Source organism: Astatotilapia calliptera, chromosome 16 (genome assembly GCF_964374335.1).
Source record: "Astatotilapia calliptera chromosome 16, fAstCal68.1, whole genome shotgun sequence".
NCBI classification, from domain to species: Eukaryota; Metazoa; Chordata; class Actinopteri; order Cichliformes; family Cichlidae; genus Astatotilapia; species Astatotilapia calliptera.
In genome coordinates, this window is record NC_137437.1 from 3,651,201 (window position 1) to 3,674,723 (window position 23,523).

At 40.5% G+C, this 23,523-nt stretch overlaps 2 protein-coding genes across 3 annotated transcripts; one reads left to right on the forward strand and one right to left on the reverse strand.

Annotated features, from left to right (window-relative positions):
- The first annotated feature begins 3,540 nt into the window (after positions 1–3,540).
- Positions 3,541–7,701, forward strand: fzd5 (frizzled class receptor 5). The gene has a single exon (XM_026145673.2). It carries the CDS (start codon positions 4,235–4,237, stop codon positions 5,957–5,959), a length of 1,725 nt encoding a protein of 574 aa, XP_026001458.1. The 5' UTR covers positions 3,541–4,234; the 3' UTR covers positions 5,960–7,701.
- Positions 7,702–10,299: 2,598 nt separating this feature from the next.
- Positions 10,300–21,867, reverse strand: ccnyl1 (cyclin Y-like 1). 2 transcript variants are annotated; one of them, XM_026145333.2, is made up of 10 exons: positions 20,873–21,854; positions 19,052–19,126; positions 18,351–18,394; positions 17,871–17,971; positions 17,479–17,514; positions 17,317–17,368; positions 16,532–16,651; positions 15,498–15,664; positions 12,027–12,189; positions 10,300–11,632 (listed from the first exon to the last, which is right to left on the reverse strand). In XM_026145333.2, exons 1-10 carry the CDS (start codon positions 21,030–21,032, stop codon positions 11,516–11,518), a joined length of 1,035 nt encoding a protein of 344 aa, XP_026001118.1. In that variant the 5' UTR covers positions 21,033–21,854; the 3' UTR covers positions 10,300–11,515. The 2 variants fall into 2 exon arrangements, 1 of the variants encoding a protein (XP_026001118.1); XR_013902425.1 differs by lacking the exon at positions 10,300–11,632 and adding an exon at positions 13,792–14,159 and having other exon boundaries at positions 12,050–12,189; positions 20,873–21,867.
- Positions 21,868–23,523: the final 1,656 nt, after the last annotated feature.

Genomic DNA, 23,523 nt, shown 5'->3' on the forward strand with positions numbered 1-23,523 from the left:
GTCCCCGACATCCTTTGACAGCTCTCTGATCTTGCCAATGGTGGTGGAGAGATTCTTCAGTGGAAGAAGTTGGCTCTGTGGACAGGTGTGTTTTATACACAAAAGAATTTTGATCTGGAGTATGTGCAATTGATCAACTGACTGACTGATTGTAATCTGTGTGCCACATGTGCACATAGCCAATCAAATACTTATTATTAGAGGATTGTTAGAGAATTTCTTTATAAGGGAGCAAACTTTAAGCAGATGATCAAAGAATTGTTTCCCTCACTTTAGCTGTTCATCATACAGATATGTTTTTGGAAAACACTGGTTACTTTGAAAACTGTGGTTAAGGAATACAAAGCCAAGCTAAGCAACATATGAAGTACTGCTTTGGATGCATGGCATCGAACAGCAACCTTAGAGATCCTCATTGCAGTCACTTAAATAGACATTAATTTTGTCTTGTGGACAGAAATTCTTCAGCAGGCTGTGGGAAGCACTGAGAGTCCTCGCGGGTGAAACAAGTACAGATGTGTGTGTGTTGTGGTTACCTGAACATCTAGTGATGCAGGTCACGTCTCCGTGTGTTCTCCCTTAAATCTTAGGCAAACACAACTGGCACAAGTAATCACATGCATATGTTTGTGTGTCTGTGTGTGTGCTTTGGTATACGTGACAGATTGATGCCTTGCCAGCTTTACATATGAACTCTTCATTGTTTGCTTTAATCTATCAGTGTGAGCCGAGGAGGGGTAAATCAGAAAGACTCGTCTCAGCTGATATGCTGAACACACACACACACACACACACACACACACACACACACACACACACACACACACACACACACACAAAAACACACAAACGCACCTTTGGAAACCTTTGTCCCCCAGCCAGAGCTGTGACCTTTGTACAGTGTGGCTACAGAGAGAGAGCAGCGTTAGGAGATCTGCTATCGAGCACAACTGATTTTTTTTACCACTTCATTTAGATATCAGTGCGTTCATTGCGAGCATTTCTCAGACCTTAGCTGGCAACCTACACTCCCTTACACACCCACGTGCATGCTGCTCTGATAACCAAGGAAACCTGTCCATAACTCCAGGTTTCAAAAAAACTGTCCAGTACTCCACGATCCCAGTTTAGAATTACTATCTTGCTTAAGCAGGCGCACAGAGTTTTCCCCTTTTAAAGTAGAACTTACATTGTTGCTATCAGCTTCAGTAAAACTGCTCTGCTTTGTTTTAACTTTCAAATATGAGGAACTGATTTTACTTCGCGGCAGAATGAACAAAAATTCTTTCAATAGGTTCACTAAAAAATTATTATTATTTTTTATGTTACTATTGTGACCTTGAGGCGATGATGTGGATACACTGCATCATGTGTGAAACTGATGGCAATTTAAAAAAGGATATTTAATTTAATAAAGCAAATATAGATTAAATTGTTATTTATATTAAAAGACTGAAAAAGATCCAAACATACTGTAACAACTCTGTAACAATATAACAGCTTAAAAAAAAACTTTAATAGTGTTTATTTTTTCTTCCTTCCAAACAGTGTCCTTTATACTTGCACCATTTACATCATTCTTCATGTGTCTGCTCTGATCAGTGCATCGTGGATGCAAGGTTCATGCAAATCTCCGTCAACATGATTTCTGAGATCTAATCAAGGCCCAGTGCTGCCATGTGAGGAGACCTGAACATCAGTCGGCGTTGGAGTTTAAACAGGTCAGTGATTCAATTTGGTCTATTTGACAAGAAAAGGCTTCTAATTTCATTAACTCCAAATAAAGCAGACTTTGTTTAACTCACACGGCAGAGGACAGCTCCACTCTCCTAACCGTCTTTAGCTTTGTATGGAGGCAATTAAAGCATCCATCCCTAGATACACCTTGAAAACTGTCTCATACACTGATTTTTGTTCTTTGATTAATGGAAAGAAATGAAGAAATACTGAAACACACTGCTACACTAAACACTGTTGCCGGGTATTGTAAGCTGTGCAGACTGAAAAGTCCTTTTAGGGTAAATTTCACCTTAGTATGGCGGCAGGGAGGAAGGTAAATATGGGTCCATTGTAACATGGTAAAATAAATGAATAATAATAATGATCAGTAAATTCTTGTTGTTCTTGTTTCGGTGCATCATTTACAGTTAATGGCATGTTCAGCATAAGTAGACCAAGCAAGGAGTGAACAACAGGCCGTAAACAAAAGACCTGTTATTACACCTGAACAACAAAAAATAATTATATGTAACAAAGGACAAGACAAAAAATGAAAATAAAAAAATGACATGCTCAACTCCAAACAATAACAGTTAAATGTGTAAACAGTTTAATGGATGCTAAACCATCAAAAAGCCAAACTATTAATGAGAATTTCATCATTTATTGACTATAACCTGGTGTCTGTTTTGTTTTTCTTATTGCCATATGATATTAAATACATTATATGTGTAACTGTGAGTTCTGATAAATGGAAACAGAATGACTAAACAGAAGTGACTGACAGCAACAATAAATATAAAGTTTACTTATATTTATTAAAAACATATCAAGAATTACAGTTTTGTCAGGAAAAAACAAGCAATGAATGACAACAAAGTCAACAAAACGGAGGAGCATTCAATAATAATAATAATAATAATAATAATAATAATAATAATAATAATAATAATAAAGCATGAACCTCGTGGATTATAATGCACGTGTCTGCTTCACTGAAAATGAATGGAGAAGTCCGTTTAGTGCGTGTGTGTGTGTGGTCCTGTGGTGGAGGTGTGAGTGGGTGGAGAGACCTTATCCATCATCTGATACCTTCAAGCTCTCCCGGTAAACTCCAGCCCCTAATGCAGGAAGTCATAAATATGACTCACTGATGCGTTCATGTGCTGCTCGATACTGGGGACAATCCCAAACATGCGCTCTAACCGCACAGGCGCTTTGTTGAGCTGCGCTACAAAAGGAAACACAAATAAAGGAGTTCACATTTTACTAATAAATAAATACGTAAATAAAGCCAACGTGTGCGTTTTCTTTATATAAAGAACGTTTTCATTTGTAAAAGAAAAACTGAGTGCTTTTAGGGTTTTACTAGAGACCAAACAAAGCACTGAAATACAGGTTTTTGCCTCATTATAAAAACCTGGCCAAGAAGAACGTTTTTTAACTGCATAATAATAGACAGGCGACAAAAATACCCTTAAAAATAGTCCATTCAATATCGAGAATCAGTGTGTAGCAGCTACTTCACAAAAATTGTAACCTTGTAACCTAATTTTATTTTTCTTCTTTCATTTTGTATTTGTTTTTATTAAATGGAGTACTTTATACACATAAAAATGTCTAAAAATTGAAAACACATTTCTGTAATAAAAATCGGACACCGTACTGACTTTGCTTGGCAGAAATACCCGATTTTGTTTCATTTCAAGTAAGAAGAAACTCGAAAGGTGTGTTCAAGGAGAAATTGTGACATTTCCGACAGCCTTGAATGCAGCAGACCCTCGGCGCGGTGAGGAGGTGCTGCAGTTTCAAACGGACTTTATTCCGTCCTCGGGCTCAGTGCGCGAGGCTGACACGCGCTGCTGCACTAATAAGTTTTTACCCTGAAGAACATTTGCGGATTATTCTCGTGTTTTATTTCGTTTTCCCTCCTAGAGAAGTGCAACAGGTGCGGCAGAGGGGACACTTTTAAAAGTTTGAAAATAATGCTGCTGACGGAATAAACCAGCCCGAGAGGACACGACAAGTGGATTTTACGCACCGAGCTTCGTGCGCTGGAGACAGCCACACGTTTGTCGTACACCGGAGAACCGCTCTTTGCTCTGTGTTTGTTCACGTTGCCACGGACATTTTCTACTTCATGATGCCACTTTTTCTGGCGTCTGTGAATTATCGGAAGGAAACGGTGTAAAAACAAAAACAAAAAAACAACAACGACAACAACAACAAAATGTTAAATTTAGTGGAACGTGACAGCCGGAGATGAACTTTCTCCGTAATGATTGCAGGAGCTCTGGTGAATGATTGACAGCTGCTCGCAGGATCAACTGGATTTACCGTCAGACTTCAGCTTATGCTTTAACCATTAAGAGGCTGTTTATGTCCAGATTTATTCACCAGAAGAAGAAAGTTCTCAGTCAGGTTTCTGAGATGACCATGCAGTAAAAGGACTCTTGTATTAGATTTCTTCGTTAAATGACTCCAAATGAATCGTTGTGAATTTTAATATTTATTTATGGCATCTACAGTGAGACACATGCCGTGGCCCCTCATAATGCTGCTGCTGCTGCTCCTCCACTCCCCTGGCTTCACATTAGGTGCTTCTAAGGATCTGGTGTGTGAGCCCATAACTGTGCCCATGTGTCGGGGCATTGGTTACAACCTGACCCACATGCCCAATCAGTTTAACCACGACACCCAGGAAGAGGTGGGCCTGGAGGTCCACCAGTTCTGGCCCCTGGTCCGGATCCGCTGCTCCCCGGACTTACTCTTCTTCCTGTGCAGCATGTACACACCAATCTGCCTGCCAGACTACCGCAAGCCGCTCCCACCCTGCCGCTCGGTGTGTGAACGAGCCAAACGGGGCTGCTCGCCTCTCATGAGTCAGTATGGCTTTGAGTGGCCCGAGAGGATGAGCTGTGAGCAGCTGCCACAGCTAGGGGACGAGACCCTGTGCATGGACCAGAACAGCAGCGAGACCACCACCCTGGCTCCCCCGTTCCCCAAGCCCACCCCTAAGGGCAGGACTAGACCGCCGAGCCCCCCGCAGTGCGACAGGGAGTGCCGCTGCAGAGAGCCGCTGATCCCCATCATGAGGGAGTCTCACAGCCTGTATGGCCGGGTCCAGACTGGCCCACAGCTCAACTGCGCCCAGCCCTGCCACCTGCCTTTCTTCTCGCCAGATGAGCACGCCTTTACTAGCTTCTGGGTGGGACTGTGGTCGGTGCTGTGCTTCATCTCCACCTTGACAACCGTTGCCACCTTTCTCATTGACATGGAACGCTTCAAGTACCCAGAGAGGCCCATCATCTTCCTGGCTGCCTGCTACCTCTTTGTCTCCTTGGGTTACATCATCCGGCTGGTGGCAGGTCACGAGCGAGTGGCGTGTGGCGCCAGCGGCGACCACCTGCACATCCTCTATGACACCAACGGCCCCGCTCTCTGCACCCTCGTCTTCTTGCTGGTGTACTTCTTCGGCATGGCCAGCTCCATCTGGTGGGTGGTGCTGTCCTTCACCTGGTTTCTGGCCGCAGGGATGAAGTGGGGCAGCGAGGCCATCGCGGGATACTCACAGTATTTCCACCTCGCCGCTTGGCTCATCCCCAGCGTCAAGACCATCGTGGTGCTGGCTCTCAGCTCTGTGGACGGGGACCCTGTGGCTGGAATCTGCTATGTGGGGAACCAGAGTCTGGAGAATCTGAGGGGATTTGTGCTCGCACCTCTTGTGGTTTACCTCTTCACCGGATCGCTTTTCTTACTCGCCGGCTTTGTTTCTCTGTTCCGCATCAGGAGCATCATCAAGCAAGGTGGCACCAAGACGGACAAACTGGAGCGGCTGATGATTCGCATCGGGCTCTTTACGGTGCTGTACACTGTCCCCGCCACTATTGTGGTGGCCTGCCTGGTGTATGAGCAGCACTACCGGCCTGGCTGGGAGCGAGCTTTGGCCTGCCTCTGCCCGTCCGAACGCCAGCGCTTGGGACTAGGCCCGGACTACGCCGTCTTCATGCTCAAATATTTCATGTGCTTAGTGGTGGGCATCACCTCAGGAGTCTGGATTTGGTCGGGAAAAACTTTAGAGTCCTGGAGGAGGTTTGTGGCTCGATGCTGTCCCTGTTGGCCACAGAAAGCCACCGCTCCACCCTCCATGTACAGTGAGGCCAGTACTGCTTTAACTGGACATACTGGAACTGGGCTGACATCAGGGATCTACCATAAAGCTGTTCCGCCTCATATATGAGCTTTTAAGAGGACTCGTGTACAGCCACATCTCCCAGTATCCAAACACAGACTGGGATTGTGGACATATATCAGAACTGTGAGCTAGAACTGCTTTCCTTGGACGTAGAGCTCAAACCTTTGACTGAACTTGACTGTCACTGAGGAACTAACCTTTGAGTTAAATGGATCCATAATGGAGTCCCACATGCTTCTCCTCATCCTGAGCACTGACAGAGAGAGAGAAAAAAACACATATTTATTTATGTATATATTGTACAAATATTTGGTGTTTAAAAAAAAAAAGATAACATGCCATATATTTAGTTTCTAACCAGCTGATGCCACTGCCACAATCGTAAGTGTAAGACGCCAGAAAAACAAATCAGATTTGAGCTGTATACACTCGTGTATAAATGTGCTGTAGTATGTCAGTGTCTGAGTGAATTGTTTTGTATGGTTACAAACTGAAGGTGGGAAAAGGTCCTTATTATGTTGCTTTTTCCCAAAACCAGAGATGAAATTCTTTGAAAGTCTTTTTCTCATTTTAACTGTCTCGTTAAATCACTAAAGTTTCTGTGGGGGGGAATCTAGTTTTGTTCATGTATTGTGAACCAATGCACAATGTTTATGTTAAAGATACAGGATGAAACTTCAGCCCCATCTGCTGGTTCAAAGGGGACCTGCTCACCCCCCACATCACCCCCAACAGATGAACATTAGACCACAGACCCATCTGAATTTTGTTCGTAGCTGTTGAAAAACATTAATAGCATAAATGACCAATTAATGATTATTCTGTGGTGCCCTGACCTCAGCTCAGTGACCTCTAGAGGTCCTTGGACCTCACTTTGAGAACCACAAAGTGATTTTTATAGCAGTATTTTGCCAGAACAAACAGATGTTAGGGTTAGACTCTGTACAGTAAAGGTCACCTTAGACTCTGGAAAACTGAACTAGCCACGTTTAACAAATAACCAAGACATAGTTTAATCCATAGTTTAAATCTGTAGAAGTAAAAAGTAACAATTTAAATTTTCCCAGGTTGTTATTTATCTTGTTCTGTTTGGGATTTGGACTGCTGGATGAAGAAAACAAGCACTTTGAAAAATCTTCTTTTTGAACAATGTCACAATTTAAAAGCTCTTTTGCTTAATAGTTAATTAACTGAGGAACTTAGAATGTACCTGTATTTTGAGTTTTTCTCATGTAAGTAAGAACCAAACCCTCCTATGTTGAATGGATCTGTGGTCTAATGTAAGTTATCTGTTTGACAACTTGATAAAAACTGACTTTCAGAAGTCACACTCACTGCACGGTGTACAGTTTACCCAGAAAAGTGTGCGTGTGTGGAGGGTGGGGATGGGAAAGAGAGACAGAGAGTGCTAAAGACAACAAAATGAATGACGGTGGACGAGTACAACATCAGTGCAGAGTGCTGCAGCGCTAATGCAGAACTGACTGGACCTGTGACGTTCTGTAATATTTCCATTCATTGTTGATGGTCATTTGTGTTGTTTAGATTACCGTGTGTCCCACATGCTAGATAGCTCTAATTTATTAGTCTGATGTGTGTGAAGGAAATGATTGTATGAGTGATGATGAATGCCAAAAAAAAGAAATGCTCCTAAAACTGATGTGTAGATTAAAGAGTACATGTTGGGGTTTTTTCAGTTTTTACATTGACAGACCTCCTCAAAGGACGTTGATAAAATACTGTAGATTTTGATTCATGTTGTGGAATTAAAAGTGTTGGATCTTGAACGTTGTGCACTGCTTTTTGACTGTGTATGAAGCCCTAAAACATTAACTGACTGCTGAAGAGTGCGCACGAGAGCGCAAAGTTCAACTAGGAAGAAATTAGTTGTTCAGTAACCTGATTTGGAAGTTCTTGCATTCACTAATAATGGCAGTATAGTGGATGTGTAACCATTTGCTGCCCTGTTTATGACAAATTTGTGGAAATACACAACTATTCTACGAAGTCTCACCTACTTCTTGCAAGAGGGTTTCCTTGAATAGATTGCTGATCTCTTGGAATGTGTTGTCACATTGTAGCACCACCCTACATCGTTAAACGTCACAACAAGACACCTATTCATTCTTCATTCATTCCTTCAGCCAGACATATGTAAATATCAGATGTATGTGAGTAATTGTTACTGATAGCAAGCTGAAAATGCAGCACTTGACCTAAGGGACATTAGAATTTAACAGAAAAATAATGAAGTCCAATGTGTTGGAAGTAAACCATGTGTGGTTTGATGTGGCTTAGATACAGTGTTACAACAGTATTCAACGTATAATCAGGTACTTTTTGGGGGGTGAAAATAACTTTAGAGACAATACAGTTGACGGGAATGTCTGTCTTTAAATAATCCAGGAAGCTATCAGCTGACTAAAAGCAAGATACTTGCTATTGTATAAATAAATCTACTATTGTATGAATTCTATCTGTTCACTTTCAATATGCACACAGTCCTGTTACACACACTGAAAGCATTTAGGCATGTAGACATGGTCAAGACCACCTACAGTTTAAAGCAACAGTAACTTCCATAACTGCTCATTACAGCCGAGGTGTGCAGAAGAGCAGCTTTCAACCTTGTAGGAGATGGGCTACACTGGCAGAAGACCACACCAGGTATCACTGCTGTCAGCTAAGAACAGGAAACTGAGGTTATGATTTATATGGATTACCAAAATTGGACAATTGCAAAATTAGGATAGTAGGGTCAGAACATAAACATGAAAGCATGGATCAGTGCTGCCTTGTATAAGAGGTTCAGGCTGCTGGTGGTGTAATAGTGTGAGAAATGTATTTTCTTGGCACACTTTGGGTCCTTTACTGTCAACTGAGCATTGTTTAAATGCTGCAGCCTGAGTATTGCTGATGAGCAAATCCATCTTATCCCACACCACATCACAAAAATCAAATCTCAGAACTGGTTTGTTGAACATCACATCACGGTAATCAAATGGCCTCCACAGTCACTGGATGTCAGTCCAACAGAGCACCTTTGGGATGCGGTGGTACAGGAGATTCACATCATGGATGTTCAGCTGACATCTACAGCAACCCTGTGATGCTGTCATGTCAACATGGACCAAAATTTCTGAAGAATGTTTCCAGCACCTTGTTGAATCTTTGCTATATGGAATTCAGACAGTTCTAAAGACAAAAGGGTCCAACCTGGTAGTAGTACTTTAGTGTCAAGTGAGTGTATATTGTTATGCCACTGAAAGCAACAAAGGATAGATTCAAAAGATGCATTTAACAAACTTTTGCCTATACTTGCAGTACAGTTAACAGAAATTTGCAGAAAACAAGTGCTTTCATATGATCTTTAGATATTTATGCAATCAGAATGATTTATCTAACTCAACTAAGAAAAACTTGTTTCAATTTCACCACTGACAAAAAGAGCCTCATATATATGTTTACAATTTGAACTGCTTCCTTAAAAAAAAAAAAAAAAGTAGATAAACTGCTTAAACTGGTTTACAATTCAACCATGTAGCCACACCTGTTTCTCAGTGTACTCCTAGTGCGAAGTATCAGCTCTACTTTGGACTGCTTGCGTTCTGTGTAACGGTTAGAATCAAATCAAAATGTATTTATATAGCACATATTAAAAACAACAAAGTTGACCATAGTGCTTCACAGTCAGTGAAAGCATGAGACAATTAAAACAATAAGAAAACAGGGCAGGAAACCATAGGTGACAGCAGAACAAGCCAGATAACAGCCAACTAGTTAGAATCAAAAACCAAAGTACAAAGATATGTTTTAAGACATGATTTAAAAGACTGGATAGACTCAGCAGTACGAATATGAACAGGGAGGTTATTCCAGAGTCTGGGTGCTACCGTTGCAAAGGCTCGGTCACACCTAGGTTGTGCTAGGAGCATCTGATTGGATGATCTTAAGTGCTCTATTGGGATTGTACAAATGGAGGAGTTCGGAAAGATAGCTGGGCACCAAATTATTTATAATTTTAAAAGTGAACAAAAGAATTTTAAAATCTACATATTTAACAGGGAGCCAATGTAAGTTGGCTAAAATTGGAGTGATGTGTTCATAGCTTCTAGTACCTGTTAAGAGACGTGCAGCTGCATGTCTGTAAAAACCAAGGAATTACAATAGGAGCGATTCTCTGATTCCCTCACAACTGTGGGCTGTTTTTGATTTAGATATCATAATGCCAGCTAAGGTTAATGAATGGCGCATGTTGTGTTTTTCTAATATTCGGCTATAACACAGTGTTTAAACTGAACTCTGGGAAGTCAGGCTCAATATTCTCAACAATGTTTAGAACTTAGCTGATCATAAAGACACAATATAAAAGACAATAAACCACATTTGTTACATGATTAGTGTTTATTTAAAATACTCCATCTGCAAATGTTTTTTTTTTTCAATTAAAAACAAGACAAACTTCACAGCTAGAAGCCTACATAGTAAGCAAAAGAGAAGGGGAGCATCCATCAGTTTGTTTTCCCCCTCAGTATCTGTGTAGTGTGTTCCAAACCTTAGGCTGGATGGGTGCTTGGACAAGAACAACACTGGTGATCTGATGGGGGGCGGGGGGTGGGGCGGTGGGAATGAGGATCTAAGGAACTTAATACTGAGGCTGACCTGCATATACCCAACTTCCATATGGAGCCATTAATTTTCAAATACTGATCCAGAGTCAGTAAACAGCCTTGTTTGATCACCCGTGGTATACACAACTTAACACCAAATTGCAAATGGCACTCCTGATTTTCCTGTCACAAAACAGCTGACTGAGAAGACGTCAGCCAGCTCCCACACAGTGATAACAGCTCAGTGTCTTGTAATATGAGACATGGTGGATGTTCAATCCTGATGGACAGAAAAATGTACTCGAAACATATCGACAGTAAACATGTCTGAGTTACAGTCGCCAAAGTAACTTCTGGTATTAAATCTAATTTACAACAAAGATCATTTTGCATTTTTTTTGTGGCTAAAGGAAAAAAAAGATACATTTGGTGAAAGTTTATATTTATATACTGTTAAGGAATCCCAGGAAATGACCAACCAACATTAACTTGCTATAGCACACAAGCATGATTTCAATCTTCATTAACAACAACAAAAAAAACAATTCGCCACATCTGAACAATTAACATTTGCTGGTTTTGGTCTTTCGTGGAATACGGTGACAGTAACAACAAATATAACTCACCACTCTCTTCATCCTTTAAGGCTGCATGAAGTAATTCAAACACTTTTGTAGAAAAGAAAAAAATAGAAACTAAAGTGTATTTCAGACAGATGATGAACTCAATCATTCATGTTCAATGTGTTCTCTCAGAAGTGATAGACATAACAAATAAATAAAGGACTTGTAAAAACAACAGTCAAATGATAATGCTTCAGATAAGGTAAACACCTTTAATTTAACAATCACGCACGTCTACAGCTGTAATGTAAATTACCGTGTGGACAGGTCATACAGTGGCATTTTGTCCTTGCCTGATAACTCTGTGGGTAATGCTTTCTGGGGCTGGCTGTGGGTTAGCTGAACTTTGGAGGTCAGAGGGCAGCAGTCTATGAGAGCACAGCATTGGAGCGTCGTATACCTATCAGGTTGTCTGCGCTGAGAGATCGCCTCATTGCGGCTCGACTGAGGTCCTTGTACTTGTCTTCACATAGTCTTGAAATGGCCTGGAGGAGCATTATCAAAGCACAATTACTCAAAAGTCACACACAGATGGACTAGATCATTTTGATTTAACCAGGTGGTTTGAATTAAAGGTATCTAATGATTAGGAAATGATAAAACAGCCTTTGTTGCACTTTAAAAATCCAGGTCATGAGCAAAAAAGCTACATAAGAAATTTCTCAGACTGTTTTCAGAGGGTGGTTCTTCCTACTGTACTAATCACTAACACTTTTATTAGTTCAATTAAATCCTGCTTGTAAATGCCATAGAAACAGTTGCCAAAATAAACAGCCTTTAACTTGAGAATACAGAGTATCTACCAGCAACTCCTAATCCGAGGCAGCGTTAGATGAGTATTACAGACGGATGTTCTGTAGTCTCTGGAAGGAAGCTTACCTCTAGTTTCTGGGCACGCTGGTTGTTGAGGGGTTCCAGAGGGAAACTGAGGTTGTTGTCATCGGCCAGCTGTCGCAGGTCAAAGTAGTACTTGGCGTAGACGCTGGCCGGCACATTGATGTTAAATTGCAGAAGTTCCAGGAAGTGGCGCTCCATCTCATTCCTAGAGATCAGGAAGACACCTTAGGGTTATTCCCAACAGTCAAAACCTGGGACGTAATTTGGACTGTAAGGTATGAGTGTGTGTAAAAAATAGAGCCCATTTTTTCCCTAGGAAAGAACAGCCTAGTCACCCAGTCTCAAAGTTAAAAAAAATAATTGCATTTTACATAATTTGTGACACAGTAGGAGACATTTGAAAAGATTTATCAGAATCACACTTGTTTTTGCAACCTGCTTTTTGAAACTTCAAGCGGCTGGTTATGGATAGAGGTGGGCGTACAGATTCAAATATTAATAGTACTGTTGCTATTGCTGGTGGTTTTGGTATTGAATAGATACTTTGTGTCGCTTAAGTTCAGTATGTATCAACTGAATTGAGTTTTTTTTAAAAAAATTTTTTTATTGTAATATAATAAAGAAAAACAAAATCACAACTTATTAACCATGACAAATGTCTATTTTTTGTGTGGACTATTATGTTTATGTTATTTGTAGACTATAGCACATCTAAACAGCAGAAGCTGACAGAGGTGCTTTAAAGACAGACACATTTAAAATTCATGAAAAACTTCAGTGTGTTGTTGTTTTGATTTTTTTAATTATTGTGAAAACTGAAAATCTGTTATTTAGTGATCATTACAATTATGTTGAGAATTCACAAAAATGATGATGATTCATCCCAGAACTCATGACACGGTCTCTTCATTACATAAGCTGCCTTTATTGTATTATTGCAGCATGGTAGCACGGTGGTTAGCACTGTTGCCGCACAGCATGAAGTGAGTTCAATTCCACCATCATGCCGGGGTCTTTCTGTGTGGAGTTTGCATGTTCTCCCCGGGTACTCCGGCTTCCTCCCACCATCCAAAGACATGCAGCTTATGGGGATGGGTTAATTGATTAATCCACATTGCCCATAGGTGTGAATGTGAGTGCGAATGGTTGTCTGTGTCTATATGTGTTAGCCCTGCGGCAGACTGGCAGCCTGTCCAGGGTGTACCCTGCCTCTCGCCCTATGACAGCTGGGATAGGCTCCAGCGCCCCCCGCGACCCTGAAAAGGATAAGTGGAAGCGGATGGATGGATGGTACTGGCCCTGTATTTAGATGGTATCGGATCAATATTAAAATTTGCAGTATCACACAGCACTAGTTGTTGCGACAGCCTTGATTAGTAGCAGGTGGATGAGTAATATTTTGAAGTAAATAGTCAACTACAGTTGTGCATTAAGGGAATATTTAGCTTAGACAATTTCTCCTGCAAGCACAACATATGAAAGTTCCTAGTATACAATATCTTTTTAGTGAAAAGCCACTGTAAACTAATCCCCCAAAACAACCACTGCAAAAGTTCCTTTTTGTACTTGTTCACAGAAAAGGGGACCAGGGTCCAACTGACAGGTAAGAAACAACTTCTCAACAAGACATTTTGATGAGTTCTGCTCGTTTAGCAAGCAGCAGTGAAGACGACACGATTTGAAGAAACAAAAGCAGACAGGACAAACCTCTCTCTACACAAACTTTTATATTCAGTCGCTTTCAGCTTTAAAACTCATCTCTCAGAAGATGGAATCTGATATATCTTTATAAAGGGCTCACACTCACACGTGGGTAATCAGACATCCAGGCACTTAGCTGGAGTATCGCAGCTCATCCTTTTCAAGACTACAACCTCCATCATCCTTCCTCATCATCACAGTCACGAGTAAAATCTAAGGGAGGTGGTCGCCAAGGAGACAGCATCCAGGATGCTTTGTTGGTCAGCAAAGGTGGTGAGAGCGAGTGTGTGAGTGTGTGTGTGATGTCTGGTCTCCCGGGGCAACTAATGGAGCGGGCGAGAGCCAGGACCATTATGTAGAAGCAGTGAGAGCACTTGAGACCCTCCTCTCCACTTCTCTCCGTCTCTGTTTCTCTCTCTCCCTCTACTCCTCTTCCCATCCCTCCATCCAGACCGGGCCGGGATCACAAAGACACTTCAGAGGAAGCAATGAAAACAGGGCACAGACAGGGTAGGTCAGACGTATGAGAGGGATGGGGGCTCGCAGAGAGAGCGCACACGCATCTTTCCAAATCACAAAAAAACAAGGAGGCACTTTCGACCTCTTTCACAAACACACGCATATGAGCGCGCACACACACGAAAAGCAATTGTAGGAAATAAAGCCTGGGTCTTCCAAGTGCAGCCTCTCGACTCTTATAGCCTGACAGACAGCACAGATTGCTGTGGCTTCTCTCCATCCCCGTATTTCATCTGTCTGCTTTAAGTGCATCCTTGTTGATGTATTCCTTTTATTTATTTATTTATTTATTGGTGATGATGGTAGTGGGGCGGACTGAGCATTATTAACAAACAATTTTCCTAGCTGGACAGCAAAAAACAAATAAATAAATTATTAAATCAACACATTTCTTCATTTTCTCATTGCATGTGCGTTTCCTGGAGCTTTCCCCACCTGAACATGCCAACAACCCACATTTTGGCACCCCAGAGTTCACCAAGAACAAACCCAAACAAGTACCCAATAAAGATTTTGGGTACTTGTATGTTCTCTCAACCTCTCAAACAGACCTGAGGATATCTGGAACAATGTTGATTCAGTGACAGCGGCATCTCTTTCCAAACCCAAAGGGGGAAATCAGCTTTGTACACAGGCTGAGTGCCACGGCCTTAGGAGGTGCTAAATGGGGACGGTGCTCTTCTTCCTAGCTGAATTTATCAAACACTTTCTTTCAAATTTAAGTGAAATGTCACAATTATGTTTCAGAAGCGATGTTCTGAAATTGTGCATCATATTCAAGCTTCTACCCACATCTTCTCTGGCTTTTCATTCCACTTACAAGTGCTTGAAACAGCTATTACCACATTTCATTTCTAGCATGTCTGCTAGCAAACTAGTTTTGACTGAATGCACTCTGATCGTGGTGCTTCACACGGGCCTGCAAGATACCAGTACAGCAGAATGAAAAGACTGTTTGGTTCCACAGTCGGTATGCTGTTTGATCAGTCAGCACCAGCAAAACAAGGATTTCCTTGATAAATTCACTCCTTCATTTGAATTGTTGTTATTCTAAACCCTTGAGTAAGATTTGCCTTGATATGTGTACTTAAAGCACTAAATCTGCTTTACATTCTTGGTAATATTTGACATTACTATTTTAACATGTATTTTCTGAACAAGTTGATTGATCTTCTCTACAGAAATTAGAGTTCACCAAGGATGTGACTATATTAACAGGAAACAGGTTACTAAATCCAGTGGTTCTTTTACAGTCACCATGTTCTCATTTTTCAGATCACTTGTACAACTTACATGTCCTCCACAGTGATGTCTTTTAGGATCTGGCAGTAGTCGACATTCCACACAGCTTGGTCATCCCAGACTTTAGAAGCCAGTAAGATGGCTCCCAGGACAATACGCTTCCAGTTGGCGGGGCAGATATCAAGCTCAGCGTAGGTCAGCAGGCGCTCCAGGTACACCTTGAGGACGAAGAATGTTAAAAGCTTCAGGGGTTTTAATAATTCCTTTGCTAGTTCACTACAATTAGTCAGGAACAATAGTCTGGTTGTGTGTGTATCTGTACTGAGCAAAATCCCTATATGCACCTTCCAGACTACTTTTACAGTATGTAACCACACTGTATTTCTGTTCTAATAACAATGATTATGAGACAAGCCAACAGCCACAACAGCACCACTGCAAAACTACAAAGATGTGTTGTTGTTTTTTTGCCATTTTGAAAACAGAATACTGAGTTTTCATTTTTGCAACAGCTGAAAATAATAAATAAGCAAAACACTACTTTCCAAAATACCCAGCCTGTAGGATGATATAAACTGAAAGTAAATATAGGGATTGAGCTAGAAAAATTCGAGAATCCTACTCTGACAGCTCTGACTTAAGAGTGTCTTTTGTCTTCATACTGACGATCAACTGTCATTTCTGCTATTTGGGAAAACAGCATAAATGCAGGCGTTCACTGCCATCTGGTGGCCATTTAATACAACATCAAAGTACTCAACAACAAAAACCTCCACAGCTGTGTTCATGTCACTCAGGTTATCTTCAGTACAGACAAACACGATGCTGAGCACAACTTGAATTAATATCCACTTGGTGATCTTTGTGTGTTTGATTAAATTCTGATACTGTAGAAGTACACCATGGCATGAGCTCCATCCAAAAAAACAAAACAAAACAAAAAACAAACCCAGACAGAAATCAAAAACAATATAAAAAAAGGAAAAAGAATTAAAACATTATAAACACACTGGGTGAAATCAAATATGCAGTGTGCAATGCAATTACTGTTGTAAATGTGATAAATAAATCAAGACACCACTTACAAGAGTGACAATGGCACATTCTGCAGTCAGCTGTGCAGCACTGAACAGTGTCCTGACGAAGCGGTAGATCAGTTTGTGTTCTGGGTCTACATATGCGTAGTCATCAGGCACCGGCTCTCTCTGCATGAGGTGAAAAATACACACTTGTCTGACAGAAGCAACAAAGGTCTAACAACAATCAGGTCACATTTGTTTGTTTGGGGTTATTTTTTTGTAGCTCAGTAATTCATCTGAAAGTCTGGAGCCAAAAGCTGTGTGGAAACGCACCACAAAAAGCTGGATGTGTCAGGCATGATGCAATGATTACATTCTTAAGTATAGAAAATTGATTGGTGAAAAAGAAGCTGTACCATTTAGCTGCTGAAATCCATTATTAATGGAAACTGTAGAATAAGTTTAACAGTGAAATTTCTTTATTTTCCACTACGATAACTTCAGCTCTGCCAAAAGCACGCTGTAAGGCAGTGAAAAGAAACCACTTCTGCATCTTTATCGCAAATCTACAACTGAATGGAAGTCATTAATGCAGACCGCAAGAGAGGATGTTTTTCTTCCTCATTATGGGTTCTTTTTAAAACAGTGATTCACATCCCTTTTGTGATGCATCACAACTCTTAATAACTTGTGAAGTTTCTAGAAAAACGTGGCCCAAAGAAGACCAGTGGGCAGAGTGCCTACACATGTAAATGTGATGGGTCTTCATACTGACTCACATCAACATGAACGATGTGAGTCTACCACCATTATTGAGCTGGAGAGCTGGTTAATTTCATTAACATGCTCACCGACAAGGGGTGCAACTTCTCATCAAAGATGTCCAGTGACCTGTCCGAGTCCCTACAGCACAAGCAATACATCAGTCAATATACTTCACAGGCACACTAGTTTTAATAAAATAATCTGCCAAAAGTTACACGATAGTAATCAAATCCAACATTTACACATACCTGTTTTTGATGTGGTAGTATATTGCTAAAGTGACACTGAAAGAGAAAGAAAACCCCCCGATTAGTTTAATAGCTACAACCTCAGTGTGACACTAGCATCGTGTGTGCATGTGTATTAGAGCTTATAGTGTGACAAAATATCTGACACATTCAGCGAGAAGGCTTCATTTAATCACACTCAGATAATCCTGATATAATGATCCACATTCACTGGACTAATGTCACTACAGATTATTGTCCTAAACGAGGGGAAACAACATGAGCTTTAGTCACGCATCTGTTTTCTAACACTCCAGGATTACTATGCTCTGATGTAACAGGACTTTGTTTTGAGGGAGGGACCTTTGGACAACACAGCCCTGTGTGTTTGTGTTTCTGAGAGACATTCTCACCATTTGATTGTGCTTTTGAGGTTTGGCTGGCTGACGGTGCTGTCGTCTATGAAGATGGTTGAACAGGAGCTGTATTTCTTTGAGAGTGGACCAGGGGACACCTTCACACATTTAAAAAAACAAAAAAATACAACACACAATTAACTGGTGTTCAGGGGACAGACGGTCACGCATGCTTCCTACATTTCCAATTTTTTGAAAGTTCTGTGTTATAATTGTTTTGTTTTAACAATATTTGTGGATCATCTTTGTTTAAATGTTTTCCTCGCTGAAAGTGATTCATTCACTGGCAATAAACGCAAATGAAGCCCTCTACAATATGAAATGTACAAGCTAATAGCCCATAAATTAAGTTCATAAGTTCCATTTAATTAGTTATATTAAAGTCACCATTAGGATATTAAAAACCAAGCTTAGTGTGATTGATTTTTTTTTTAATATTAAAAGCAAAAATTTAATGTAAATTTTCAAAACACTTACATGACTGACATGGTTTATGTGGTTGCTTTTCCTCTTGTCTCGTACTGCAAAAGAATTAAAATGTTCAACAAAGACTAAAAGCAGCATCAATCACAGAAGACTAATTGTAATACCACAGCACTTAACAGCCTTTTCACACTCAAGAATCATGTAAAATAAATTATAGTTAGAAGAGTTTATTTACATTTGTTTAGATATTTTTCTGTAAATATAATACCATATATACTTATTCAACTATGTCTTGGACACATAACTCATAATGCATAGGTTAGCAAACCATCAAAAGTGATTTATTTTGTATTTTCCTTATAAAATTCTAAAAATCTTCTGAGACCCTTTCAAGTAATCGCCAACTTGGTTTTTTAAATGATACATCTTAGTCTTAAACTCTACAGTAAGAAAGTGATGAATTTTTAAAAGACACTTATGTATCTGCAGAGCAGCAGCTATAACAATAGGATCTATAACTAAGGTCTCAGCCAGGATAGAGTGTTGTAATTTCACCCAACAGTTACCGGTGCTGTTCTCTGAGGGTGTAGCCGATCATCTCACAACTAGGGGAGCTGGCAGGTTAAAGACCACTGAATTTCAAACATTTGCTCAAGTGAAAAGATGTGTGCATGTTTTCTGTTAACTGGGATTTAGATGAAGACAGTTTGTGTGAATCACTGCTGTGTGAGTGTCATGTTATGATTGCTCACCGTCTGTCTGGGACTTGCTAAGGAAGATGGTGCTTGCTCGGGCGTGGTCCGATGGATTAGACTCCAAGGCCAGCTCTGATACAACAAAAGGAAGAAAAGCATTTAAATGTTCATTATTAGTGGCTGGTGTGAAGCATTTAGCTCCTGTTTCTGCATTATTAAAGAAAGAAAAGAAAAACCATAAAGTTGTGAGCTAACAAAACCATCAAACACTTATAAGATCACACAGTGTATTTATGTAAATCATCATCATAAATAGTGGAGAATAATGTAATAAAGACAGTCTTTTAATTGTTTAAAGACAAACAAGACATGAAGCTCAGAACAGATTAGAGAGACTGGGAACCTGTTTGTGCTTATGTGTTGGAGGTTTAAAGCCTCCAACACATCTGACTTAGAAGAACTAAATGTAATCGTGTTGCCTGACAGGTGGATTGTGTGCAAAATTTCAATTAAAGCATTACAATTACAATGACCTTTACTCCTTAAATCCAATTTGCCCGAGTACTATTAGCAAATGCAACGGCATTACTGTCCAATTACTTTTTCAATTTACTGTGCAAATACAGAGACTATCAAAGACACAAGCACTATGTTAAAACTTTTCACTACATTTAAAACAAAACCTCTGGTTTTCAAAACAACTTAGACATTAAACAGAGCACAAGTGTCATTAGTTTGATTTGCTGGCACTGGTTCATAGACGTCCACAACTTAGAAATCCATTTTCTCCAAATTCATGCAGACGGCACATTACATAAAATACAAGGGATTAGGTGATAGAAGCATTTGTTAAGGGAGTACCATAAGGAATGCACGACAGATTGCTGGCCTGTTTCCCCCCTCCCACTTTCACCCTGCCAACAGCTGGTTTCACAAACTGCACTCACAACTGTCCATAACCTCATAAATGGAATAAACTGTGCAAGCTGGGGAATCAATAAAGAGTGGCGACATAAGGACTGAGCTTGGCTCTACATCACACAGAAATATCTGAGATACTTTCCTGATCGGGGTCTGTACCACAGCATGAAATTACAGTGTGGGCATCAAAACTAAGAGGGGTACAACACTTAATATGTACTTTTTATTCTGTAACATTGTGTTCAACCACTACCTGCTTAAAGACACATTAAGATGAAGTTATTTCCTAAGGAATATGTAAATTTCATGCGTGAACATAAAAATGTCATGCAAAAAAAGAAAATACTAAACACAGTTGCCATTTGGGTTTGTTTTTGTGTGTGTGTGTCTCAGTTTCTTTATTTTTACCTTTTCAAGTTTCCCCACACAGTAGATTGCAGAAATTGATTCTAAGTAACCAAGATATCAAAAAGCTTGTTTTCACATTTGATGTCTAACTTTTGTATGTAATGCCAATTTGATCAATATAATGCAGTGGATAAATGGTGCCAAGAATGTCCTAATTAAAAAGGCCAGTTTTACCACTGGCATGGTAATAAATACAAAGAAGGTGTAACTAGGCAATAACCAAAGTGGGTGTGGTGTGTGCATGTTGTGAAACACTATTATTACTTAGTTCTTGGATGATCTTTCGCTTTCGATTCATCCCGTGGGTCAATATTAACAGAAGTTTGTGCATACATGATGTAGCCTGTATACAGTCATCAAAGTTTGCGTGTGTGCTTGGGAGTCACACAAAGATCATTCTGCTCTGTGCCAGTGGGTGGATTAGGATGAGCCTCCCTGTAAACAAACACATATGGGTGTAGTGTTTCACAGGCCCAGATACTGAAAAGTGAAACGGGAGTTAAAGCTATAAAGGAATCGTTAAGTGCTGGATGTCTGGCAGGCTCTTACCATCGGGGACCTCTCTGTCGCTTATGTGCTGCAGGTAGGGCACAGTGTCGTCGCTCACTTCGGTGCTGGTCTGGAACTCCTCCAGCCGCTCTGCCGGCAGTCTCGATGGCAGTTTGGGGCTCGACTCCGGAGACACGCAGCATGACACCGTATTCCCCATTCCAAACTGAGCGGAAGCTTCACACGATAGCAGCCAAATCCAAGTAGTGCAAATATATATAGCTAGCTGAGGTTAGCCTCCCTCGGCCTCATAAACATTACCAGGCTGCACTCAGTACAAGCACATTATCTTTGCTCTCCACCAATTCCCAGGAACTGCATTCCTGTCCATTTGTGGCTAAGTAGAGCAGCAGCCGGAGACCAAACAGCCAAAAGCTTTGCCTTTTAGTGGAAAGTCAGACTGGGCGTATGTAACAGTCGATATATTCTCGTCCTAACAAAAGCCGCTCTTAGTTTAAAGCAGCTGGTCCATTCATTCATTCAACATGCCAGAGTTTCGATGCTAAGTAGCCAACTAGCATTATAGCATGTTAGCTAACTAGTTAGCTCGGTTCGTTAACTTTTCTCTGCTCCTCATCAATTCAACTTTGTGGTACCAAGTAAATAAAACAGTCTCTTCAAAATGACCGTGTTACGTCTTCAAAATGTCACATTCCAGCAGACATATTTTACGAGACTTTCCGAGCAATCCCAGAGATGCCCTCTTGCAACTGAGCCCAGTGTGTCGACAAATCCAGTTCGAGGCTTTTGCGGCCTTCTTTGGAAAACAAAGAAAAAAAGGATAAAATTCTAAAAGACTAGCCAAGAAATCATCAATGGAGTTGCACTGACAAAGTCTTCTTCCGGTCCATCGTTAGACAACCAACTCTATTCACAATTCCGGACACCCCCATTTGAGTCTCCTCCCTGTCAGATTTGTGCCGTAGGTAGACGCCACTGCCACCATCTGTTGCCGGAGCTCCCAAACGGACAAGCCTTGGCACTGAACGTGGTAAGCCCGCCCACCTCGGAATTCCATGCATTACTATTGGCTAATAAATCAATGGGCGAGCATTTAAACCCTGCTAATTGGTTGTGAAGGCTGTCTATCAAAGAAGATTTAAACTCATGAAATGTAATTACAACGCTCCTATTTCACTGATCCACACCCTTTTTTGACAGTGAAAACCGAAGCCCATCCTCTATTGCACTACCTGTCACTCAGTGCATCTTTTGTTATTCAAACAACGCAATAAATTTGGATAGGCAAGCAGGGACTGTAAGTCAGGTGGTATATTTTTTTTAACATGATACATTTGTTAAATCTTAATTCATTAAACAAATAAGAATGGCTGTTTAATTAAATGTGAAGCCTAAGAGTGAGAGGAAGATTTACTACTACTACTACTACTACTACTACTGTGTACAGCGACCTTGAGTGTTTTGAAAGGCGCTTTCAAATAAAATGTATTATTATTATTATTATTATTATTTAGGGATAAAAAAACCCACAAAGCCCTGACAAATATTTAAAGATGAATCCGTGAGCTGATGATAGATTTCCTTACAGGCCACTGAAAACCAGTGTCAGACAGTTTTTATTAAAATGTGGCAGCTCAGACAGAACTTAAATTCACATTCTCTGGTTTCAGAAACAGGATTCCTGACTCCTCTTCCTTCTCACTCTTGGCTGTATGTGATGAAGCAGGGAAATCACAGACTGTATTAAAATTTTGCTCAATGATTTAATAAGCAAATGACATAAATCATACACTAGTGTCAATCTGCCAGCAGTATGTGTGTGTATGTTGAATATTTTAATGTGTAAACATGAAATTCTAAGTACAAACAAAGAAAGCCATGTCAGTCATCCAACCCTATTTTTGCAAGTTCATGCTGGAGACTAAAAAACATACTTCAGCAGACTTCAACTACTTTTTAAGTAAATACCCAATATACTTGAATTTACTTATAAATGGGAAATGGACTGGTACCTATAAGCATCTTTCTCCTCAGTTTTAAGTGCTCAAAACCCTTTCATTCTCATTCACCCAATTACACACAGTTATACAGTATTTCTTTTCCCAAATCTATACATAAGCACTTATATCCAGAGATGGGCAGTAACGCGTTACTTGTAACTTTAAAGTAAAGTAAGGGATTACTATTGCAAAAACGGTAATTAGATTACCATTACTTTCCCGTAGGAACACTGCGTTACTAAAACCGTGATTTTTTGCGAGAATGTCTCACGACAGTGACGTAAGCGAGTGCACCGTTAGTGACAACAGCTGTGTGCGGATCAACAATGGATCATATATCGATTGTGGGAGAGAGTATGAGCGTGCAGCGTTTAAAGCGTGGAAGTACTGACCTTACTTTGAGTTTGATTCCATAAAAAGTGACAAAAACATTAGCGTCCATCGTGCGTGGGAAGAAAACTTCTTTTTACAGCGAAAAAAACCCCCTAAACTTCCAAGCAAGTACCGAGTGCGCAACGACGTAATGGGAAACTCACAGAGAAAGTCCCGGATTCTTCAACTGACCGCTGTGGCACACCTGCACCAGGGTAAACCTCCGCCTACCGCGGTGCTGCTTAATAGGTGAAAATAGAGCAACAGGACCGCTGAGTCTTTGACTTTATTTATGTTCTGCTGTGTTTTACTTGCATC

What these genes read in the sequence shown, in the direction of transcription:
- ccnyl1 (XM_026145333.2), bottom strand. Translation starts at nt 21,032, where the DNA reads ATGGGGAATACGGTGTCATGCTGCGTGTCTCCGGAGTCGAGCCCCAAA. An exon ending in TAGCAAGTCCCAGACAGACG is followed by an intron (nt 18,395 to 19,051) that starts GTGAGCAATCAT and finishes ATTCTTTTGCAG; the next exon opens with TACGAGACAAGAGGAAAAGC. An exon ending in TACTACCACATCAAAAACAG is followed by an intron (nt 17,369 to 17,478) that starts GTATGTGTAAAT and finishes CTTGTGCTGTAG; the next exon opens with GGACTCGGACAGGTCACTGG.
- fzd5 (XM_026145673.2), top strand. Translation starts at nt 4,235, where the DNA reads ATGGCATCTACAGTGAGACACATGCCGTGGCCCCTCATAATGCTGCTG.